This window comes from Zonotrichia albicollis, chromosome 4 (genome assembly GCF_047830755.1).
Source record: "Zonotrichia albicollis isolate bZonAlb1 chromosome 4, bZonAlb1.hap1, whole genome shotgun sequence".
Lineage (NCBI taxonomy): Eukaryota > Metazoa > Chordata > Aves > Passeriformes > Passerellidae > Zonotrichia > Zonotrichia albicollis.
The window spans coordinates 4,404,017-4,424,612 of NC_133822.1; the positions used below are offsets into that span (position 1 = coordinate 4,404,017).

The window sequence follows — 20,596 nt, forward strand, 5'->3', positions numbered from 1 at the left end:
CTGTACCTCAGGCTATGGCTCCCTCTGACTTGCTCACCCACCTCTGCACACTGGCTGGGGATTGGGACCACACTCATCCTCAGCATTCCTCATGCCATGTCTCATTGCCCCCACTTTCCAGGCTCTGGAGTCACTGGCTGCTTTATCATCTTCATCAGTCCGTCCTTTATGCTCTTCTCAGGACCTTTACTCATGTCAGTCCCCAGGAATGCCCTGCCCTGCACAGCAAGCATGTGAAACACTTGGGAAGCCCAACAGAGAAAGGAATCATCTGAGTCGCTTCAAAATCCCCTTTCTCCAGTACTGCAATCACAACAGAGTTTACATTCCCATTACAATAAATTAAGCATTTGCTAATTTATTTCTCAGGGAAAACCTCCAACCTAGTCACCATGAGATCTAACATCAAGTATTTTATTTAGAAGGGAATAGGAGCATTGTGAATACCAAAACCCTTCTCAGACAGTGCAAAATTCCTCTGGACCAACACAAGTGCAGGCAGAACTCCTGGACAAACTCAGTCAAAACCCTGTTTGGGAAATCACACCCATCTTCCTTCCTGGAGATCTGATAAAAACAACCACTGTCAGACTGCAGCAGATGCATTAGAGAGTCCTCCACCACTCTGTCAGAAATGCCCTGCCTTCCACAGCAGGAGGTGAAATACTTAGAAAACATAAAACAGAGGATGAGTCTGGCTGCTGCCTTCCCACAGGCTTTAGAGGTGCTTCTCCCAGGGAGCCAGCTTGGAGCTGAGCACAGGGCCGTCCCAGCTCCACAAGCATGCTGCCAGGCACCATTCAGCTGGCATTGCCTCTGCTTTCTGCTGAGCCTGCTGTGAATGGGCAATAGGGATGGAGTCTTTTGCTGAGCCCAGAGCTGCTCCATGCCCATGGTGGGGTGGGACGCACCTGAGTTCCATGGGAAGGTGCAGCTGCACTGCCATGGAAGGGTAATTTTGCAGTTTGCTCTGTGTCTGTCCGTCTGTGGGGAGAGCTCTGGGCTCCAATGTGTCACAGGGGTTTTAGTCACTAAGGAAAAATGATTTTTGCTGGGATCTGTGAGGAGACAGTGCCACCTCAACCCACTTCACTGTGCAGTGTTGGATCATGCAGCTGGCTTAGTCCTTTTCCAGTGACACCAAGTGTTCAGATTGCATTAAATGAACCATTTGTCAAGTGCTGTTCTGGAAGAGAAGGAAACAAGAAAATTAAGACATTTTCATAACCTGGCCTCTGCTGGGCATAACTCCTTTGTTCCATCCAGGAGTATCTTTGGCTGCTCATTGGGAAGGCAGCTTGGGAGCTGCTTCCTGGTGCTTTGCCATCCCCTGGGCAAAGCAGATGCCATCCTCCTCTCCTAGGCTGGACACCGGATCGCTCTCACGTAGGCAGCAAATGTATCGTGTGTGGTTCTGCATGAAAGATGTTTTGCTTGTGGCACTGCCCGGCCAATCTCCAGCTGCTCCTCCAGGGAAAATGCGCAGCTCTTCATCTCACCCTGCAGGGAGAGGCTTTTTCCTGGGAACTGATGACCAAAGGCATGAGGGTCATTCCTGAGTCTCACAGGAGGTTTCCCTGGGGGTTTCCTGTCTTAAATTAAATGCTAATCTAGAAAAAAGAGACTACTTTTACTAGTCTAAGTGCTTTATCTTGCTGGTAGCTTTTAGAAGAGAGGAAAGGCAAATTTATCAATACCTATTCTCATGTGTTATTTTTACACCCAATGTCAGATTAAGACATTAGGTAAATATTAGATATTTGCCTAGCCATCTTAGCCTCTGGATACAAAGGCCACACCTATTATAAAAGTTGTATAGGATTAAACCTCCTTTGATATCTGAGGAACTTATCTCTTGTGTACCTGGATGGGATTGTGTGAAGTTACACTCCATGTAGATAAGAACCACCAAACCTATTCAAACTAATTACACAATAGGAGAGTTTCCCTATTGTTTTGTTTTGTTTTTACTGTTGCTCTTGGTTATTGTCTGGATTCTCCTCCATTGGGATTTACAAACTCAGCATTCACACAGTGACCGTGCAAATATTGGAGCTCCAACTGCCAACAACAAACCCCAAACATATGAAGTCTTTTATACTTTCAAATATATCCTTGGTGGATGGCACTCAATTTAAGGGTGCTCAGCAAGATTATCCAGATGATTATTTATATCTATGTAAACATCAGATCCATTCTAAGGAATACTTAAAGGCCAAAACATGAGCTGCTTCTGACAATCCAGGTCACATTCATGTTTACTCTGAAAGCAGCAACAATTTAAGCAAAGACTGATTTCACTTGACATTATTTTTTTAGAAACTGCTAATTTGTGATTCATTGTAAACTCAGAGCCTCAAATTGCTTCATAATCTAAAGAACCTTCCAAGATAGCAGATATATATATCAAAGGGACCTAAGAGAGAAAATATACTCAAGATCAGCCTGATCTGTCTCAAGTGCTGGATGCATGTTTCTGCGGTGCCAGTGGGTTTGAGGGGTTTTACATCAGCTGCTGAAAAAGTCCAGAAAATGCCAACCCCATTCAATGGCAGTACTGTACCTTGGGAGTGCAAGTTGGCATCCTTTTGTTTTTCTTTTCACATGAAGTTACATTTTCCCCCACTACTTTCACAAAATATTCAAAGCCCCAAGCAAATGAAATGGTGTGATATAAATATGATAGAAAAACCTGCAAGCTCAAGAAGGCTGAACAAGTGGTTCTGAGCTGGAAGTAAACAGGTTGCACTGCCTCCATCCTTCACAGAGTAAATGCAGTGATTTATCTCTGCCCTTCCCTTGCTGGTTTATATGCAGGTGGAATTTAATTACTGTGGCTACCCACAACCACTTTGTGTCTAGGTAAACTCTGGATCTTAGATATGTAAGAAGATTTAAAAGCAAGTGGTTTTATCTTCATTTTTGAGATGAAATAAAAGGAAAAGAAAAAATGAGGAGAAGGTTTGGCTGCTGTCCTCCAGTTTCAAGCATGACAAGTCTTCAGAAAACAGCAGTTTAAGAGTACCAGATAGATTGTGATTATCAGTGAGCACAGATGAGGAAGGCAGAACATGAGCCATTGATGGTTTGGGAATGTATAAGCCAGCTCTTGTACATACACATGCAGATATTCCAGGTTAACACATTACATCCTTTTCTTCTAACAGTTGCAGAAAACTTGTTTTAAACAGCTGTACTACCATAGGAAAAGGGGAAAAACATTTCCTGGGGTTTCATTGATTTATGGAATTGTTGATCCCAGAAAAAAACCCAGAAGGGACATGAAACATCATCCACTTCCAACTCCCTGCCATGAGCAGGGACACCTTCCACTATCCCAGGTTGCTCCAAGCCCCGTCCAAACTGGCCTTGGACACTTCCAGGAATCCAGGGGCAGCCACAGCTTCTCTGGGCATCCTGTGCCAGGGCCTCACCACCCCCACAGTTAAGAATGTATCCCTAATATCCCGTCTAACCCTGCTCTCTGGCAGTGGGAAACCATTCCCCCTTGTCCTGTCACTTCATGCCTATGTCCAAATTCTCTCTCACCCATAGGGTGAGAAGAACTACTCTCCAAAGGGACTTGTTCCTCCCCACTGCCTGTCTGAGGCACAGAGACGTGCATTCATCCAGGTGAAACCCATCTTACCCAGCTGTGGCTAAAAAGAGGCAGAAGAATATGCAGACATTGCAAACTCCCAATAATACAAGAACCTGTCAAGTATTATGTGTGTTTTAGCCTGTCCTCAGATGCCTGTGTGCTGGGCTCTCTCACTCTCTGCAACTACAAAAGGAGCTGTCAAATTATTGGCTGCCATGATCTGCATCATCCTTGTCTGAGCTCAAGGAATGATGGAGGAACTGTCATGGAAGGCACAAATCCAAAATAATTGGGAGGAGGGGAGTGATAAGGAATGCCTGCATATAGCAAACCATAAGGGAATCCAGTCAGATTTTCAGCTGCAGTGCAGGGGGTGAAGGGGTTTAATTCCCAAGGGGAACAATTTGAGGAGAAAAGTGTGCTTGTGCTTGACCCACCTGGATGGGGAAGAGGCAGGGGGACACCAGGTGTCCAGAAAAGCTGCTCTGTTTGTGGGGAGAATGGTGTGTGGGCTGAAATGACAGCGGCACCATTTAGTGTGCTTGGGAGAATGGTCCATATGTGTTCCTGGTGGCTTGGTAGGGGCTTCTTATATTAGAAACACATCTGCTGCATGGTAGGAGGAGGAGAAGTGGGTTTGGGAAGCAGTTTCAGGCAGTGATGGGGTGCAGTCCTCCTACCAGCACTCTGTAGTATCGGTGATATTTTTGCCCGACCTCTGGGAGAAATGACAAGGAGGACTCCATCTTATCAGAAGGCTAATTAATTACTTTATTACACTATATTATTCTATATTATATTGCATTACATCTAAACTGAATCTGCACAAAGCACTCAACATAACTGCCCAGCATCTCATGACTGTCTGCTGACCCACAGTCTGCACACACACCTGCCCTGATAGGCCAAGGAAACAAACCACCATCACTCTGGGTAAACCATCTCCACATTGCATTCTACTTTGGCACAACACAGGAGCAGCAAATGAGATAAGAATTGTTTTGATCATTCTTTCCTCTGCTTCTCTCACTGCTTCTCACAGGCTGAGAGAATGTGAATCCCACACTGTAGGTGGGAAGTCATGCTGTCCCCATAAGAGTTGAGCTGTAACATCTTCTGCCACCTTCACACGTTGGGTTTGAGTGTCCAGGCTTCCTCCTCATTTGCCACTGCTGGTCTTGGGATCACTGGTACAATCTGGTTTCTTCTGTGGCAAGTCATTATTTTCACAAGTTTGCATCTGAAGGCCACAAATCCCTGAGAAGTCTTCCCTACAACAGGAAAACCACTTTACTACAGATGGGAAAACCACTTTACTACAGATGGGAAAACACAGGTTTTCTACGGCTTCTTCTATATTTCTATGAAAAACAACAGAGTATTTTTTGCAGAAGACACCATTTAGGGTCTCAGTTGCTCTTTCATTTGTCTGTTACTATTTCATCTGGCATTGGCTATTTCACCTCTGTTCCACCACAAAGCCAGTACAATGTAGATCATTCTTGACACTTTGTCCCATAGCACATTTTCAGAAATCCTAAAATGGCCCAGGCAATCTGCACTATGGTTGACTACCTTCACTAAAGCACATTTCAAAGCATTGTTTACACTTTCTATGGCTTTATCCAGCCATGAATTGACAAAAATTCACTTTTAGTGTGGTTTCACAAGGTCCTCCCGTCCCACTTTTCAAGAAAAATCCCCATTCAGCTAAGAAGCAGCAGTAATTAGTAAGGAACATGAAGAGAAACAGGGATGAGGATTAGCAAAGAGAGAGGAGAAGAGGAGAATTCCCAAATGTTAAATAGGAACATCTTGGCTTAACTAGGCAGGGGAGCCTGTGAACAGGAACAGCCTTGGTGCATCTCAGTGTAGTAACAGAAACAGGAAGGAGGCCAGACTGAAATAAATCTGAAGTACAAAGTTGTCATGACACAACTCTGAAATTAGAGGGATGAAGTTAACAGAATTACGTGGTTGTGTTGGCAGATGCTCCCCCAGACTTCCCACAGTTTGGCCCGAGAGAAAAAACTGATTGCATAATCTATCTGAAACAACGTATTTGCATAGTTAAGCTTAATTTTCCCACAGAATTAATCTCCCACCCATTATTTGAACTGCCATTCTCAGTTCCACAATGGCTGGGACAAAGACTGCTTTTTAGAATTACAGAATGGTTTGGGTTGGAAGTAGTCTTAAAGCCCATCTCATTCCATCCCCTTGCCATGGGCAGGGACACCTTCCACTATCCCAGGTTGCTCCAAACTCCATCCAACCTGGCCTTGGACACTTCCAGGGATGAGTCCACAACCTCTCTGGGCAACGTGTTCTAAGATTTGTTTATTTCAAAAGCTCTGATTCCTCTTTTTTTTTTTTTTTTTTTTTTTTTTGTGCCAGTATTTAACAGCTAAATCAGACAATCCCAAAATCCAGGGTCATATTTAACATCAAAGAGGATGTCCAGAAATCTCAGCAGTGCAATAGGGAAAGGCTGATCCAGTTGACAACTCTTCCACCTCTAGGGATTTTTTTGGTTAGATTTCATGTTTTCCTCACTCTGTCTCACTTACCTTATTGGCTGCTTGGTCAGTCACACAAAGGCAGTGGAAATGATAAGCAGAACAAACCAGATAGCTGTAAAACCTGAAAATCAATATGGTTAGCAGCTGGAGTTATCTTTGTTACTACATTTACTCCATCTGGGACAAACAGGCAAAATTAGGGACAGGGTCTCATTTTGCCCCTCTGCCCAGAGGCATGAATTTTTCCACATTTCCCCATTGCTCCCAGGACCCAACCAGAGGGGACTTGGGCAACTAGAGATTGACCACAGTCAAATAACCAGGGACTGCTGACGTTGTGGTCTCTGGAGTAGTTTGCAAAACTCCTCCTTCCTTTCTTTCACCTCACTCCATTATTTCTTCTCACCATAATGTGCACTACAGTTTTCGACAGACTCCAGCTGGAATCAAGAGCCCTTGTGCAAAGTCTTGGGCATGCGCACAGTCAGACATAATTTCTATTTCATCAGTTAATGGCTGAGTAGAAGATGGGGAAGGGGGAGGAGAAAATCTCTTCAGACTGATCTAAATGCACTGGTATAGCTGTGAAGAAATGTTCTTTTTGCCTTTTTTTTATTCCTTTGAAAATGTGAAAAAACCTCAGCATTTAAATATTTACATCTTTTTCTGCCTTTTTCCAATTGAAGTGATTCACTGAATTCACAGAAAGTCTCAGAGAAGAATCTGAAAATGGTTCCATTTAAAAAACCAGACCTTTGGTTGATCTATTTTCTTTTACATTCCTTACAAATATTTGAAAATTTCTTTAGAAAAGCTTAAGTGCTTAAACAATCTGTTTATACTGTCTTTACTAACTTCTCACACAATACATGGGTATAGATTTGTCTTGCAGCATATTTAGTGGCTCTTCTAACAGAAATGGATCTCTCTGGAATAGAACACCAAACTGAAAGACAAGCCAAGTGCTCTGGGTAGTGAAGTCTTTAATAAAATGGCATACCTGTCACTGGCTGTGTCCCTGATGAGGAAGGGAAAGAGGACAGAAGATTCAAACCTATGGAGAGAGAGAAATTCTTGATTTTTGTGTCAATTTGCTCTTCTGAAGAAGAGCACCAGAACAATGATGAGGATAGTCAGGCAAAGAGCCAGCTCATCCCAGCACCAAAGCAGTTCCAAGGGTGGAGTCTGACAGCTCTCCCTCTGCACAGAACACTTTAAAATTGCCATGTTTGTTTCTTGGCCATCAACAGATCTTTCCAGCCTGGATACCAACATATCTGCTGACATGATACCTGTTAATGGTGGGCATGAAGTGAACTAGAATGGGATCCATCTAAGAGCTTTACTTCATATAAGACTGGAAGGATGACTTTCAAAGTGTCAAGCTAGTACTTGAAAACATGGTTTCAACCAGGACCTGGTTTTGTCCAGAAATGTAAGCTAAACCTTCCCTGGTGCAAGAAATTAATTGAATTTCTCTCTTATCCTGAAAGGGAAGGTCTGAACTTGCCCTAATATGGGGCAAGATTTTTAACAAGGTGTCCTGTAATAGTGGTTTCTTGATAAATTTTTTGCGCTGAATGCTGAAGGAGAACTGAGAAAGTTCCAGTCTCATTACAGACATCAGATTATAACAAATACAAAGTCAACACTTTAGGGGAATAAACATTGGGTGCTCTATTTGCAAGGACCTGACCTTGCTAAGGTTTGGGAGCATTTTGCAGGAAACTGGAATTACTGTTCCATTAAATTAAAGGCCAAGGGGGCTTCTTTTGTTATCAAGTCCCATGTTTTTCACAATTCCAATTTAAAAATTCTAAAATATTTGTAATTTTAAAATAGATGTAATTCCAATAGGCTGTATTATTTTCTAGGACTGGTTTGCTGAAGGGTTGTATCTATCACAATAAGAAATTCTTTTATCTGGATTGCACCGAGTGAAATTTTCAATGGTGGAAGAGAAGACCAAACACCAAAATGTGACTTCTGAACCAGGAACACTCTGAACGAGGCACCACAGGAGAACAGATCTATGAAATAGGGGAGAAAGTGCTGGGCTGATGCTAAACAGTATGTGCAGTGGTCTGGTGTGGTCACAAGGGCTGGAATGACAAAATAGGTTTAATTTCTCATTGACAGTCATTCATTTTACAGATATAAAATCCACAATAAACTTTCACAAAGCAGAAATCTGTACATTTTCCTAGAAATGTGTGGAGTTTTCTCCCATGAGTAGGGACACCTATTTCATGGTTACTTCCCAAGGGATTGAGTGAAGGAATCTTCACTCTAATGTCTGTGTACATTATGATCATTTCAGTGGTAAGTTATATTTGACTCCTAGTCAATACTATTTCTTTTGTTGGCTTTAATATAGGTATCTTGATACAGTTTAATATTATGCTATAATCTGCTAGTAGTTATTTTCATTTTATACTGGATAGTAAGTAATTCTGATGAAAGTCTTTTGTCTGTTACCTCCTGTTCATTTGTCTTAATAAACAATTCATTTTTATATAAATACATCTGATTTTCCACCAATTGAACTTGCAGGACAGAGTGATTCCTTAAATTTAAACTGTTGACAAAATCTGAGGCTAAGGAAGGATTTGCCTTCATTTCAGCCCCTTTCTGTGAAGGTGTTTGAATACACAAGGGAGTTCTTTCTTCCCCTCAGTGGCAGGGCTTCTTTAGTAAATTTTTTGAAGTTCCCCCTCTCCCCATGACAGCTGGGGTGTCTGAACTCCACATGAGCAGGTCAGGACATTGCTGTGGTGTAATCACAACCATCACAACCATCTTACCTGGCTCGATGTTCTGTGGTGGCCACTGGGTGCTGTCATTGGTGCATCTCATGTCAAGGGGAGTCCAGAAGATTTTGCCATTCTCTTCCTTGCACGTCCTGTTGCCAAAGGTGGGGGGTCTCTTATCATAACCTGTCTGGCATTTGAAATGTAAGACTTGTCCCACGTAATAACGCTGTTGGGACAGCCTTATGAAGGCATGTGGAATAGTCTTGGGAGGACCACAGAAACCTGTGGGAGCACAAGGCAGCACATGGTTAAAGCAGACAGATTTTGCATGCTGCTTCTGTTCTTGAAAATCTTGTGTTCTTAGGAAATATAGACAGGCATGATATAGCAAGCCTTTCTAATTCTTGGTTAGGATGTCAAATACTCATTTGCTTTTACTGTATCACCTTATTCAGACAAGATATTACAGAAATTGTTTGTTTCCCTCTGCCTGCAAAATAATTAAATATCATTCACCATTTCTACACCACTTCCATGGAAATCAGCAGAATATTGAATGAGCTCTTACCTTTTTGTTTGGACTCTGAAAGGTCTTCTTGCTTCTGGGGTGCAGTGCTCATTGGTTCTAATTCTGGCTTCTGTGTCAGTTCTAACCCCATCGTGGTAGCCCCTGACAACATTTTTTTCTTATCTGTGGTGAAATTACATTTGTTAAGTTACAGTAAGACAAATATCAGAACAAAGTGCCAGAACACCCAAGCTTCTAGAGTTTGGATAAAACTGCATCAAGTTCTAACTTAAAAAAATAAGCACAAAAGATCTTTTGTTAATGTTCAATACCAAGTTACACATGGAGGAGAAACACCTCTATGTATAGAAAAAAACCCAACACTCACTCACCCAAGCATTTAAATGCTTTGTATCCTTTGGATATCCAAACAGCTCCCTGCTGTTCAATCTTACACTGAATTCCTTGGTATGTACCAGGTTCTCTGTCATAGCCAGGCTCACACTCATAGTACAGTTTGGTTGGTGGTGGATACATGTCAGCAGTAACATCAGCAAATTCAGTCGCTGGAAGACGTGGGCATGCACCTGCAAATAGAAAGCCTGAGAATCAGGACAGCCTGGCATTTTACTTTATGGATCAAGGACTGCCCTGTTTTCAATACCAGACATGTCCAGCAGATGGACAACATGAAGCATTTTCTTAATGAAGAGTCATTATTATCAACATTTTCTTAATGAAGCTGTTAATAATTGTTTTGGAAACCAGCAACTACCACCAGAGTGTGCAGCCCTCAGTCTATGGAGTGAGGCACAATAGGCAAAAGTAAGCAATTAAAAGTTGCAATTCGCTATACGCAAACATTGGGAATGGGCATAGACATTCAGTTCTGCCTGAAGACACCAAAGAGCAGATTACTGTGAAATAAGTTTGCAAACCTAAATATAACTTGTCCCAAAACAAGGATGTGAAGTGTTGCATCATCAGCAAATCATATCTAAATATACTTCTCAATCGGTTGGAATGAATTAAGTTAGATCATTTCAATGCACTCAAAAAGTCTGCTCAAGCTGAGCTGGGGACCCAGAGGTGGATAAAGGCACTACTTAATAATTATTTAAGGTCCAAAGGCTGATAAATTAAAGAATCAAATAGTCTGGTTGCACCAGGCCTGGCACTCTGGATCTTTGGGTGCATGGTCCGTGGTCCTTTATGCTTATGCACAACAGCAACAGCTATCAGGACTGAAATTTCTTAGTCATCATGTTCTCACATTTTCTGCAGCCATAATTAATGCAGACTTAGTAACCAGCAGGAATGACTGCCAAAGGCCCTCGAGTCCCTGATAGCTGTTCATCATTTGGTGTCTGCCCTTGACTCCCAAAGTCCTTTCTCCTTGAAAGACCAACAGCAACTCAACCTGTGACTCCCAGCCCCAGCCCTGCAATGCCCTTTTCTTTCATTTCCTCACTTCAACATTTTCTGCCCTTTTTACTTTACTTTGTCTTGCTGTTTAGTAAGTCACAAAATTTAAAGAAGGCAACAACAAAAGGTATGTGAGCAGCTCAACAGCTAATCTGCATAAAGGTTGTTTTAATCCCCTTGTACCTTTGTGTTATCAAAGGATTCGCCTTGTAAATGACATCAGACTGTGGCTTTGAGAGAAGCGACTGCACCCGAAATAGTTAACCACATGTTTTACCACAGACTGTCAGGGTGATTAAAATTAAAGAGTTATCAGATCAGCAGCAAGTTGAGATCATGTACTCTCACTTTCCCTGAAAGCTAAAAGCTTGTTTCCCTCAAGACTTCAAAAGCCTCTTTGAAGCAGATTGCAGATCTGAATCTCAGCATAAGGCACTCCAACCTACAACTCATTAGTCTCTTCTTAAGAAAACCCACAACGTTTAACCAACTCATCATAAAGGGCAAACATTCTTTTAATTGATGATCAGATGTTGGGTTCTTCTGAACTTGCACACATCAGACAGGGATTTTGCAGAAATGGTGCATTTGAGAGAAGGTGAACATCCACGTTGCAGCTGGATCACACACAGCCTTTCTTGGATCCAGCCTTTTAATTTCATCCACATTGCTCAAGTTCTTGTCTTCTCACATCTAAATAACTGCAGTATCTTCTTTGACCTTTACAACCATATTCCTTTCTCCGATCCAGAAAGAATTTTGGAAGAGGAATTTCCCAGGACTTGTTGTGACCTTGTGCTTGCCTCCCTTTGACTTTTAACCGCTTCATTGTCACATAAAATATTTTGGTCCCATTTTCAAGGACCATCTCCTTTGCAACCATCATAACCTTTTAAAACATCGGTTTCTCCTCCCATACTTCTCACCAATGTGCTTGATCAAAGTTGTCAACTTTTGGGTTTATTGTTGCACCAGTTCTCACACTGGGAGGAGCTGTGAATGAATACAGATATTGCAAAATATCCTTTGCTATGATTGCTCTTGTCTCAAAATATCTTATATATCTTCAGAAGTGCTTCTCTTTATGTGGTTTTTACTCCTCTTTCTAGAAAAATTAGGCACTCAGCATGTAATCCATTCACCCTCCTGCCAGGCAGTTTTAGGGAGCGAAAAGATCCTCCCTGAGCCCCCTTTTCTCCAGGCTGAGCTCCCCCAGATCCCTCAGCCTCTCCTCATCAGACCTGGGCTCCAGACCCTTCCCCAACTCCACTAGACCTGTTCCAGCACCTCCATGTCTTTCTTCAGTTTCATGTCATGGCACCTCCTGGAACAGTTTGGGAAGATGCAGAGAGGATGCAGACCTGGTGAGGTCAGGACCATACTGACCTCTGGAGTGAATTGTGCCTAAAACTTCATTCCATCTTTGTGCCCAAGGAAACTACATGGTTTGCCACTACAAAAATCAACATCCTTGCTGTGTGAGTGGTAAAATAGCCAAGGGATTGGAAGAATCCAGGGAGAAGGAAATGGCAGGGTGGATTTTTTTTCTTCACCAGATTTCTGACTTTTTACATTTTTCGGGGAGATGAGGTTTGGGGTTTTTTGGGGTTTTTTTGTTGTTTTTCACCTTGCTGGTAATTAGCCAATCAACTTGATTTGGCATGATATGAAAATGTCAATCTTTTAAAAGGCCAGCACATCTGGGCATAACCTGCTTCACAGCCTGTGGTGTTTTGCACAGTTCAGCTTTCCCTGGATTCTGCATCCCTTCTCAGCTTCTCCAGGGTTGCAATCCTGCTATTACTGGTTTGAAATACTGCCCTCACATTACCTTGAGATGTCTTGATGTTTTGTTTGCCTCCTCATTTTCCCTCTGCACTTATTCCAATTTTTCATCTCCATGACAAGGTGTTGTGTGCCACTATTTCCTTCTCTTGCTGTCCTGAATGTTCTCTCATTCCTTCACTCGCAAAATTCATCAGCCCCTACCAATTATTCTCACTTCCCACACCCCAAAAGTGTCCTGGGACTCCATTTCTCTGCACTTGGAGGCAGTAAATGGGCTAAACAGATAGGCTGGTGTAATTGTGTTCTCAGGGATTTAGCCTTTCTGTCAGTTGCAGAATTATGAGAACACTTAGCTCTCCTAAAGCAGATGGGAATTCCTGTTTCTCCCCATATTCATGGATTTTTGGTGCCTACGTCATTTGTGGAAGTTCTGGAGGTGGTTTCAATTATTATGATGGATTGGGTGGAGAAAAACCCTTGGAATAAGGAGACTTGTGTATTGAGACAATAGACAGCCATGAAGCATAACAATTTAAAAAGTAGTTATTGGTTCTGCTGAAGCGCTCCCTAAATTAAGTTTGAAAAGTTTTTTGAGATCTGCAAGCCTTGTCATCTGTGCCAACAGATAGGTGTGAGCTGGGGTGTCTGATGCCCTTTGAGATGTCTCAGGGCATCTGGGATTTCCACACAAACTGTCAGATATCAGACAGGAGATACTGGAGGGAAAGAAACCCAGCATCTAAATCAGCATCAGCACTTTCAGATTTCTTCCCTCACATTTCCCATTCACCTCTGTTAGTCACCCAACCACAAAACTGCTCTTGGTGGGTGTGCTGGCAGTACCAGGCTTCATGAAACCCTCCCTCCTGTTTCTCTTCCATGTCTGAGCTGGCAGAACAGTGACAGATGAGGCTCTAAAACAACACCTTTCGTCCATGAGAAGTGAGTGTGGAAAATTAGTAACAGGTATTTTTAGTGCTAGGTAAAACACAGACAGTGAGTCACGCCACACTAACCTAAACTCAGAACTTCCTCTGTCACGTGGCTGTGTGTCACCAGCACTGACACTACTCTGATCTCAAGTTAAAGCAGCAAGGTGCAAAAATAGGACAATTTTCCCCTTACTACAAAGGCAGTAGGATGGTATTGGTAGGAAACTGGATGCTCTGAAGTTTTGGGCAGAAGCAGTGGAAGAAACCAGGCACTGCACACACCTGCCCAGTTCAGAGATGAAGAGCACCTCTCCCCAGAGACAACAACAAACCAAACCAGGTGAAAATGAAGATATTTCCCCAGCTCTGCCTGAAAAGCTAAATCAGCCCTGGGGATTTATGTGCTGTGAGAAACTGGGATCTCTAAATGGTGCAGTCTCATGAAGATGAAACTGATACAGGCAAGGCAAAGGAATTGATACCAACAACAGGACTGAAATGGTAATGAACTTTTTATTACTTCAAAACTTATTCCCAAAGGATCCTTTAACAAGCAAGCCTCAGCTCTGCAGGATTCTTTCCCCCATTAATGTCATTTATTGCTTATGTGGATTTGTAAGATGGGAATAGATCCCAGATGTGGGGTTGGGGTACAGACCCCAATTTTATTGTAACTTGCTTGTGAGATTATAATTACTGTTCATTAGATAATAGAGAGATTATGTTAAACAATAATTTGAGTAATAGTGAGTCTGCAGTAAGTGACAGAAACACAATGCAGATAAAGTGACCAGGCACAAGTTTTTATTAAAACAGCAGTGGAGGAGAGACCAGCCTTAGGGGGATGGGGGTGGGTTTGAATATCTCCCAGCAGTGGAGAACAAGAATGTCCTGTTCTAAGGATCTGGCAATTCAGTCCCTGCTGAGTTTGCTGTGCCAGATATCTCTGTTCAAAAAACAGTGTAAAATAAAGTGGAATATGAACTGGGACCACAGAAAACTGGGTTTGGGAGAAATGCACTTCTCTTATCTCTGGTTTAATCCTGCTGAGCAGCTGTTTGCCATTGACCTAGACAGTGGAATCTGATGCAAAAAAGTTCCATATACAGCAAGGCTAGAGCAGGTTGCACAGTGGATACAGCTTTGTCATGCCAAGCATAATTTAGCCTCAGGAATGTGACATTCTTTGCTCCTTCTGTGAGAAGTGGAGCTGGGCAAACCTCTCCAGAGACTCCTAATTTACGTTCCAAAGCAAAGCTTTAAGGTGCTTCTTTCTTTTTATCAGCTGCAGTGGTGGAAGAACATTCTTCCATGCTCTCATTGGTAATCAGAGTGGTTTACCTGATGTATTGATAGATCTCACACCTGCCCTAGCAGAGAGGCTGGGCTGGAGACTTGAACCCAGAATGTGGAATTGGAAGAGGAAACATTAACAAAGAAGGAAGAGGAAGGAAAACTAGCCTGGGCACAGAGTGCTACATAAAAAGTGCACTAAGTAAAGAATGGGGAACGTTTGTTTTTGTTTCTGGGTGTTTATAACATCCTTGGTTCTGTGGTAAAGCCACAGAGCTCACTCTGAATGCAACCATGGCACATGGTTTTGTAGCAGAGCACAGAGCCAAGTTTTGAGAATATCATACATGAAAGCCTTGTTTTGGTGTGTGACACTTCTGCTTAAATAGAGAATCTCAGTAACCCACGTGTCTTTGATATTTTCATCTGAAAAGAAACAAAAACTGTCTTTTTAAACAACAGAAGAGATACAGATTCTTTCCTTTGTCTGGAATTTTCTCAGCCTTGCCTTTTGTAGGGCTGAAAGGGCACTAGAGAATATCCTCTCTGAAAAGAATTGAATGGTCTGACAAGTGTGTGTCCCCGTCTTGGAAAAGTGAAGGAAAAAAGGTCTAGTGGGGAAATTTTGATTTCAAATATGCCCTAAGGACTCACCCTACCTGACTTAGGGACTTGGCACGGTCATGGAACTTTGCCCTGGAGATCTCAAAAGTGAAATGGAAGTTTTCTGCACACGAACATGATTTTTCTGATGTCATGCATGAAGTGGTTTTCCACATAGAGAGAGGGTTATATATTCTTTATGTGAAGGCTCACACTTTACAAATCAAGAATATCAAGAAAAAGCAGCAGGTGACTGAGTGCAGCTCTGGCAGGGCTGAGGAACAGGGAGTCAAGTGAGGGAAGTCATGGAAGGGCTTTGGAAATGTGAGTTTTGGGGAAGCATTGGAGGAGATGGAGCAAGGACTCAGTGAGCCACGTTGTTCCAAAATTCAGGACCAAGGTCAGGGAATGGAATCCGTGGGTAGAAAATATCCAGAAGCTGGGCTTTGAAACAGCATTAATACAACAGGGAGAAAAGGGAAGACAAAGCTGAATGTTGAAGAGGTAGGGAGACCAAAATAACAACAATCTGAAGGCAACAGTGAGCAAAGTCAGGAGCAGTGGCTTGATAGAAGTAGCTAAAGAGTGGATTTTTTTTCTGCAATAAAAGGGAAAAGGACATTACATCTCACCTCTGATGAGGTGGGAAAACAATTCCTCCAGCTGAACAAGCAGGTACTGCTGGATCTCTGTCTGTAATATCTGCTTTCCTCAGTAGCATCACACTTTTAAAACTTTTCTTTTTACATTTTTTTACTTGTAGCTGCATATTGAGCCCTTTGTTGCTGAAGGCCACTGTAGCTGAAAGGTTTATAACGGTATTTGCTCTCTAGTTGACCTTACAATAATCACTTGTCTGTGTTTGACAACTTTAATGTATTCTGCATTGCTTTTCAAATCCATGGGAGCCAGCACTAATATGCAAGTATAATGGGAAAGAAATCCCTCTCATTTACATGACTGAGATCTGGTATCCATCTTGTGTGAATGAAATTCACATGAATGAATTTCTTTCTTTTGTGAGTTCTAATCCTTTCCAGGTTTAAGTTGCAAATCTGTTCAGTGTATCCCTGTATGATGAACAGCAAGATGGAAAGGCTGTAGGAGCACAGAGCAGCTTTTACCTTGTGTTTGACCCTCACTTCAGGCTTCACCCTCATGCCTGCAGCTTCTAGGCACTGCTGCACGATAGATGAGATAAATGTGATGCTCTTCACAGGAAAACCAGCATTTCTCTTCTTTTTAGCACTAAGGTGTAGTTTAATTTTTACTAAATGAATGATCATCCCATGCCTGAGCTTCCCCAGTCCCCCAGGACTTTTCCCTCTCAAAACTTTGAGAACTATCAGTGAAACTGTTCTGTAAAACAAATTACTTTTATTTCCTTCTCCCTCTAATTATATTTATTCCTGATTGTGCATTTTGACAAACACCATCTAGGGCTGGATGTATTTACAAAACTGAACCTGCAGTGCTGGGACAAACTGAAAATACTGAGGCAAAAAAATAAAATAAAGCACTGTATGTGCTGAAGCCTGGTTGATTTCTGACCAGTTTGACCCAGCCCCTTTCCCTTTGCTTTGCTTATGTCTATTCCCAGGTCTCTTTGTTGATTCCCCTAAGGAATTAAATCAACAGGTCTTACAGCCACAATGCCTTAAGTGTCTCCATGATTAAAACCCCCTAAATTGGTGAAAGGTTGTGTTTCTACCTTAGCATGTGCAGGGAGAAATTACAAATATATATCTATAAATATTATGTTTAAGCATTGGGAAAGACATTGAAAATAAGTATAGGAAGCTGAGGAAAGAAGAGCATAGAAATACAGTGGGGAATGCAGCCCTGTGCATTAATTCATTCAGTGGTGAATAAAATTACATGAAATAGCATAAAATGCAGCTGCTCTGAAACCCCTCGATTTTTTTTCCAATAAAACAGAACGGTTTCTGGTAAACCAGAACTGCCAGAAAGAAATTTCACATGTTCCAGGCAGAGTAATTCAGAAAGTGTGATTTGGGGAACCTGACTCATCCCAGAACTGATCCCAGTGACACATCTCTGGCTGAGCAGCTCATGGTGCTGCTCCTGCACGCAGCACCAAACACTTCCCTGGGCTCTGGCTCCTCATCTGGCAGTGAAGGGAGAAGCTGCAGCATTTACTGGCAAAATAATGAGAATAAAATCACCTGGGGCTTCAACACTCCTGCAGGTCCTTCCTGCATTAATCAGTTCAGTCATTAGCAACATCTTCCCTTGAGGTGGCCAGCCCTGAGGAAAATTCCCAGCCCTGCTAAGGATGATCCATCAGCAGTTACAGCACCAGCATATCTGAGAGCCTGCCTCAGGCTGTGTCTGTTCATACCTCTCAGCCTGGACATCATCATCAGACACAGAAAGAAATATCACATTTATGGAGCACTGAGAATGGAAGGGATTTTTTTCCCCTGCCTTTGAACAAAGCAGTTTAAATTTAAATACACTAATGCATCACCAGACCATTTTTCAATGCACCCACTTGTGACGATAAATAAGCCAAATTTAAGCAGCGTCACCATTTATAAATGGGTAAAATTATGCTGAATTGGATTAGCTGTCTCCATTCACAGTTTATAGGCACTGCTGATTGAAAGGCATGGCTGAAAAAATATTTCATTTCTATAGTATCCATAGCAAATTTGGATGCTATCTTCTAACTAATAGCATTGCCATCAATTTTACCTACAGGGGTGCTGGCATTTCAGTGTCTATTTTTGTTTCCTAAAGTTACAAGCAAAATGGAAAAAGGAAATTCAAAGGGCTGCCTCAGGCTGCTTTGATCTGCCCACTGTTCCAGTGATGGGTTGGAGGATACATACATTAGTCAGACAAAAAATATCCTCTAAAGCTCTGGATTTTCTGCAGTTGACAGCTTGTGGGCACAGAACTCATTTCTCTCATTTCCTTAGAATAATAAATTCCTTAAGCTCCTTAACACCTTTCCTTTGCTGAAAGGAGTCAGGATGTTGTGATTAAGTTTTGGTGGCTCTTACAGCCACCAAAAATCCCAAATCATTTCTTCCCTCCCCAAAAGGCAAAAAGAGTCTTTTACCTGTCCTGTTCCCCTTGCTGAATCCAAACAAGAGCCACATCAAAAGCCACTTGTGCTCCATGGGACTTGTCCCCATCTTTTCTCCACACCTCTGAGGATGGTGAAGTTTCTCAGAAGCGATGAGCTGTTGCCAGCCAAGCCAAGGAGCTGTTACTGCCTGATAACGCTGTCTGGCAGCACCACCCACGTGTGTAGAGAGGGCTTTGGTCAGCAAATCATCATTTTGCTGGCTCCGCAGGAAAGAAAAAAGGCTTCTTTCTGTTCAAGTATTAGTCTGTTATCCAGGAAACCAAAGTCGATGCTCAGCGTGCCATCGTGTATAGGAAGTGGTTTGACACATCAGAGCTCCTGGCTCCACAGCTCTTTCACATTTCACTACAGCTGAGGTCAGTAGGAGCAGGAAGATTTTAATAGGTTTTTTCAGGCACTCAGCCCCAAATCTGTGGCTGGACAGGTATTAGAGATGGACCAGGGGCTGTGGAATAGATGTCTGGTGTGTGACAATGGATCTCAGGTTCTAACTGCAAAGAAAAGGTTCCATGGCTCACCCTTTTGGGTTTCAGAGGTCTTCTGTTAGTGGTGAAAAAGCCATACCACATTTGGTTTTGATGGAAGCATGTGTGCACTTTCTCTGAATCACAGCTGAGCTTCTGAAGGGGGGACAGCTTGATTAGAAAAACAAACAAAAACAAGAAACATGAGGGTGAGGCTGCCAGGTTTGCAAAAGGTTTCCCTTGCTCCTAAATTGTCTGGGTGTGACATGCTTCAGTGAAAATTTTGCAAATGCCAGTGGAAAACTGGAAATATCATGCTTTATGTAGTTTCTCTTCAGCCATTTCCACAGAAATTATTTCCTGTTAGTAACCAGAGAATTAATAGGGATAGACTATAGAAGAAAAGAGATTTAAACTAGCTGTTATATTCTATCATGATTATTACATGCTGGGCATTTATTTCTCCTTTATAAATCCTCAATGAATTAAATATTAACAGGCAAGCTGAGGAATAGATGTGACACATTTTTAACTGCTGCTGTGGCAGTATCCATCAGTCTGCCACCTTTCTCCTGATAAATCTCCCTTTGCTCTTTCCATGAGAGATTTTGTGCAGCTTTGTGATGCAGGTGACAAATCCTCCTGCAGGCCTTGCCAGGAGACTACTTCTCAAATCCAAATGCAACAGGGCATGGAGAACAAGTAAGATTTCTGAAGCAACTGCTGTGGGTGAAATGCACTGCTCACCCTGAGGCTGCTTCATGCTCCACACTATTTACTGCCTTTGCTTCACTATCAAATCATCTCCCATATTTAACAGTGTAATAGGAAAAGCTCATGCCAAAGCCCTCTGAAGGACTTAGAGAGTTTCACTCCTGAAAAATCTGTCTGAAAGTCTTAGAATCCAATCCTTCACATTTTTCCGAGATGCCTGGAGATATGTACCTGCCTGAACCCTGCGGTCATCTGGGCTGGTAAAACTTATTTATTATATTGCCTGGAAAGAAATCCCAAACCTTTTATCCTTTCCTTACTAAATACAGGGTCTGTTCTTTTGAGGTGAAGTGATTTACTTGCCAACATCTGCTTCAATTTCTTGCTTGGCCTAACTATTAAATTCCACAGCTATTTCAATGATTGACACAGAGATGAGGGATGTTTTCTGCAGTTCTCCATCCAGCTCGATCTTTCATGCAGCCATTTGTTTCCAGGCAGCAAACCTCACTGAGTGGTAACAGCCACTAAGGTTTTATCAGAAAAGGTGAGTTTTTATCCTGGAATAAATGGAAAGCACAGTCAGTTGTACTGGGATGAATGGTGACTTCAGGTGGCTCATTGCTACTAACACAGATTGAAGACCTGTAAGTCATATTTTACACCTCTTAAAGGTCAGAAAAAACTGTTATGGTTTGTGAGAGGAATTAGCCAGATCAGCTTTCGAAATAGGTCTGTTTGCTGAATGATTCTACAAAAAAAAACCAAAAAAACCCCAACAAACACCAAAAAAAAACCCGGAGCAGATTCTGCAAGCAACAGACCCAAAGTAGAACAAGGTAGAGAAGGGGAGAGTGAGAGCAGAGAGACCCAGC

The 20,596-nt window shown here is 42.3% G+C and overlaps 1 protein-coding gene across 2 annotated transcripts; it reads right to left on the reverse strand.

Moving 5' to 3' along the window:
• Window positions 1–383: 383 nt before the first annotated feature.
• Window positions 384–18,877, reverse strand: LOC102065915 (interleukin-2 receptor subunit alpha). Of its 2 annotated transcripts, none has more exons than XM_074538697.1 (7): window positions 18,514–18,877; window positions 9,777–9,971; window positions 9,445–9,567; window positions 8,928–9,158; window positions 7,124–7,177; window positions 6,172–6,244; window positions 384–1,186 (listed from the first exon to the last, which is right to left on the reverse strand). In XM_074538697.1, exons 1-6 carry the CDS (start codon window positions 18,587–18,589, stop codon window positions 6,192–6,194), a joined length of 732 nt encoding a protein of 243 aa, XP_074394798.1. In that variant the 5' UTR covers window positions 18,590–18,877; the 3' UTR covers window positions 384–1,186; window positions 6,172–6,191. The 2 variants fall into 2 exon arrangements, with proteins under 2 accessions (XP_074394798.1, XP_005494506.1); XM_005494449.2 differs by lacking the exon at window positions 384–1,186 and adding an exon at window positions 4,333–4,872 and having other exon boundaries at window positions 18,514–18,869.
• Between the last annotated feature and the right edge of the window lie 1,719 nt (window positions 18,878–20,596).

Excerpts from the sequence above, each read along its gene's own strand:
- LOC102065915 (XM_074538697.1), bottom strand. The coding sequence starts at position 18,589 with ATGGGGACAAGTCCCATGGAGCACAAGTGGCTTTTGATGTGGCTCTTG. Across the intron at positions 9,972-18,513 it reads CAGCAAGGGGAACAGGACAG|GTGCATGCCCACGTCTTCCA; the intron begins GTAAAAGACTCT and ends TTCTATTTGCAG. Across the intron at positions 9,159-9,444 it reads TTCAGAGTCCAAACAAAAAG|GTTTCTGTGGTCCTCCCAAG; the intron begins GTAAGAGCTCAT and ends GTGCTCCCACAG.